Here is a 3,366-nt window from a genome sequence, read left to right on the forward strand (position 1 = left end):
CCCTGTGCTATCAATCAGCCTTGCGGTGATTGCTGTTGGATTACAGGGCTTTTGCTGTCTGCTCCCAGCGATTAACGTCAGGACAAATAAAATAGCCCTATATCCCTCCATAGTGACTGGAGTTAAGACTAGAGCCGTGTGCACAGAGAAACGCATTTGCACACACACACACACACACACACACACACACACACACACACACACACACACACACAAAATAACATGCAGTGCAAAAATTACCCTTCATCCTAAATGCCATCAAAGTTAGCATCTATCCACAGCGGCTGTAGATCTCACTAGGTGTGTGCATTCATTCAAACGTACATCTTGCAAACACAATTAAGAGGAAAATAAAATAACTCCTCCGCTGGGCTAAGCTACCTACAGCCTGCTTCCAGAGATGCTGACTGCCCACCCTTTCTTTTGGAAACACAGAGCAAGGCAGGCAAACCACTCTGCTGCACATAATGAACTCTGATGGTTGTGATTATCCACACAGTCTGACTGCTTGTCAAAAATCCCACGCTCAAATGGATAACCTGCTCCACTCGTGTATGAAACAAAAGTGTTGAGTGTTCTAAATATTAGAACAAACAACTTTGGTTAACGTTTTGCTGTATTACGCCTATTTTTAGTCGGGGATACAGAAAATTGTAATCCAGCATCTGGCATCAAGCCACCAATCATCAGGGTTTTGGCCATGCGTGTCCTCCATAACATTTCTACAAGCTCATACAGCAGGCTAAAAAAAGCTTTAACATCGACTGACATTCTGCTTCTCAGTTACAGAATGTATTTGGTAGTATTATACAGACGTGATCTTCTGCTGTATCTACCTGTTTGTCCTTGTTTGAACCTCACACAAATATCGGCTGGAGATGAAGTAGTCAATGGTGGGTTGTGAACTCAGCTGAGGACAGTGGCAGTCGTGATAGATTGGGACTGGCTGTGGGGAATAATAGAAAACAGCAGAGCTGCAGAAAAACACAAACATACATACTAACAAACACCAACGGCACATGTACACATTCACCATGGAGACAACAAACCAGTTCCAGCAACTCGTGTTTATCTTCTCCCACTCCTGCACACACATGCAGAAACATGGCAGCAGTGGGCATTGACACAGTTCCTTATTCCCTGCCTTACAGACATTATTTATCACCTGCAGGAGTCTCCTCTGTGTGTGTCCATGTGCAGACAGTCTGACCTGATCTAGTGCCACCCTAACCTTATTAAGAAACAAAGTGATGACAACAGAGAAAAATGTTCTTCCTAACCCCTGCAGGTAAAATTGGCACCGCAGCAAACTGTCCCTCAATGTCTGTCCTTTAATGCACGTCTCAGACAGCACACGCACACACTCTGACAAACACGCCATCAAAGGGATCCAAGAAGACTCCTGCTGAGAATAAAGCCAAAGTCACCATTTATCTTCATGTCAGCTCCCCTTCTGTTGCCAGTCGCATTGTTTTTGTACCTTTAGCTAATCCATCCACAGGAATGCATCTCACAGCTGCTGTTCAGTATAAGAACTAACATAAACATGGTGTATGGCAAACAAGGGCATACAAAAAGAGACAAACAATAAATCAAACAGCATTTATTCATTGCTCAACAAGCATTACATTTATATTTTTTCATATTATTGCAGAAAAGTTTAGACTTATGCGTTTAAGGGTGTCTACACCAACCTTTAAGTGTAATGAACACAATTTAAAAATGCATCCACTGTGGGATTTCGCTTGCATGACTGTCACGCACATGTGTCCGTCAGGGTAGCAAGAGGACACTCTGTCGATCTCTCTTCACCTCCTCCTCATCTTCTTCCTCCTCTTCTTGTTCAGCGGTGACCCCGCCTCTGCAAGACAAAATCCACCAATCAAGGGGAGAACGTGTTATACTCATAAAACTCAAATACCTGCCTATGATCAAAGAACAGATGTGCTATTCTTTTCCTAACTACTTTCAGATGTGGATATCAAAAATTCTCCTCCACCAGATAAGATTTGGAAAATGTAACAGATGGACAGCTGAAAGTGTAGCTTGTGTGTTAACAGGCATCTGTGATTGCCAAGGTGGAGTTTGATCAAATCCGATTAAATCTGAATCCAGTCTAGTCATTTAAAAATCTAAGTTGTTTGATTTGTGTGAAACTTACTAATTATCAAGTGAATAAATGGCTACCGTGGTAATAGAAATAAAACAAATAAAAGAAAACCAGGACGAAGGAGTAAATATTTTGATTAAGAAGTTGCTGGCCATTTTTTTAAACACTCATACTGAAGTGATACAATTAACCCCTCCAACTGTCCGTACACTCTTCCTTTTTTTTGCTTCAGGCATTTAGGAGAAGCGTTTCCCGCCTGTATTCAGCTACGACGACACCAAATTACCTTGGGAGTCATAAAAAACACCGCCCACCTCCAAATAAGAACGAGTCACTCTATTGATGCCATCTCAGCCAGCATGTGCAGTGTTCTTGATTTTATTGTATTAGCTAATTCAAACTTCGAATAATATAGCAAAATAGTTGTGACATAGCATTATATCCAGTTACAGCATCAGTTAAATGTAAGCGCAAAAGTAGCCTAGGTACTGTTTTCTCTAAAAAGTTATGATATCTTTGACTGTACAGCACTTTTTAAAGCACACAGTTACTTCACGTGCGTAAATACAAGTCATTCAAATGTTTCATAATTTTGCCAACACTTGGAAGAAGTCACTTGAATGACAGGAAATGGATTTGTATGTTCCCGAAAAGTCCAGAAATCACCACAAGGCTCAAGCCTGCCATGAACTGGAACACCAGCATCACAAAATTTCTTCTGGAGAAAAATTTTATGGTCAGACAAGATAACATTTGAGCTATTTCACCATAATAGCAAGAGGTATGTTTGGAGGAGTAAAGATGAAGTTTTCAAACCAAAGAACACTGTACCAGTTGTCAAGCATGTTTGGGTGCTGTTTTTCATCAGTGGCACTGGTACATTCCACAAAGAGAATGGAATAATGAGGAAGGAGGATGACACCTAAATTCTTCTACTTCACATCAACAGTAAGATCATTGAAACTTTGGATATATGTATATATTTGAGCCTGTTTATATACTTTTGACCCTGTGTAGAATTAGAGAAAAACAGCCATTAAGCTGTATGAATTATACAAAAATGTGGTGATGCCACACCTGATTATTTGTGCCACTCCAAAAAATAATTTCTGTCCACTATGAGATAAAGGAGAACAACACCTGCAGACCTGACAACAGGAGATGTATCACTCCTGTAACACCTGTAACATTCAGCAGTCGCCTCATTGTTCTGACACACACAACAAAACTATTGACTACACTACACACTAACTACA

At 40.7% G+C, this 3,366-nt stretch overlaps 1 protein-coding gene across 3 annotated transcripts in view; it reads right to left on the bottom strand.

Annotated features, from left to right (window-relative positions):
- Window positions 1-1,605: 1,605 nt before the first annotated feature.
- zbbx (zinc finger, B-box domain containing) overlaps window positions 1,606-3,366 on the bottom strand; it is a 69,945-nt gene continuing 68,184 nt past the window's right edge. For all 3 annotated transcript variants that reach the window (XM_005720544.2, XM_013910677.1, XM_013910675.1), the window contains one exon: window positions 1,606-1,861. In XM_005720544.2, coding sequence (XP_005720601.2) covers window positions 1,774-1,861 — 88 coding nt within the window. In that variant the 3' untranslated portion in view covers window positions 1,606-1,773. The remainder of the gene's footprint in view (window positions 1,862-3,366) is intronic.

This window comes from Pundamilia nyererei, unplaced genomic scaffold (assembly GCF_000239375.1).
Source record: "Pundamilia nyererei isolate P.nyererei 1_Seehausen unplaced genomic scaffold, PunNye1.0 scaffold00003, whole genome shotgun sequence".
NCBI lineage: Eukaryota > Metazoa > Chordata > Actinopteri > Cichliformes > Cichlidae > Pundamilia > Pundamilia nyererei.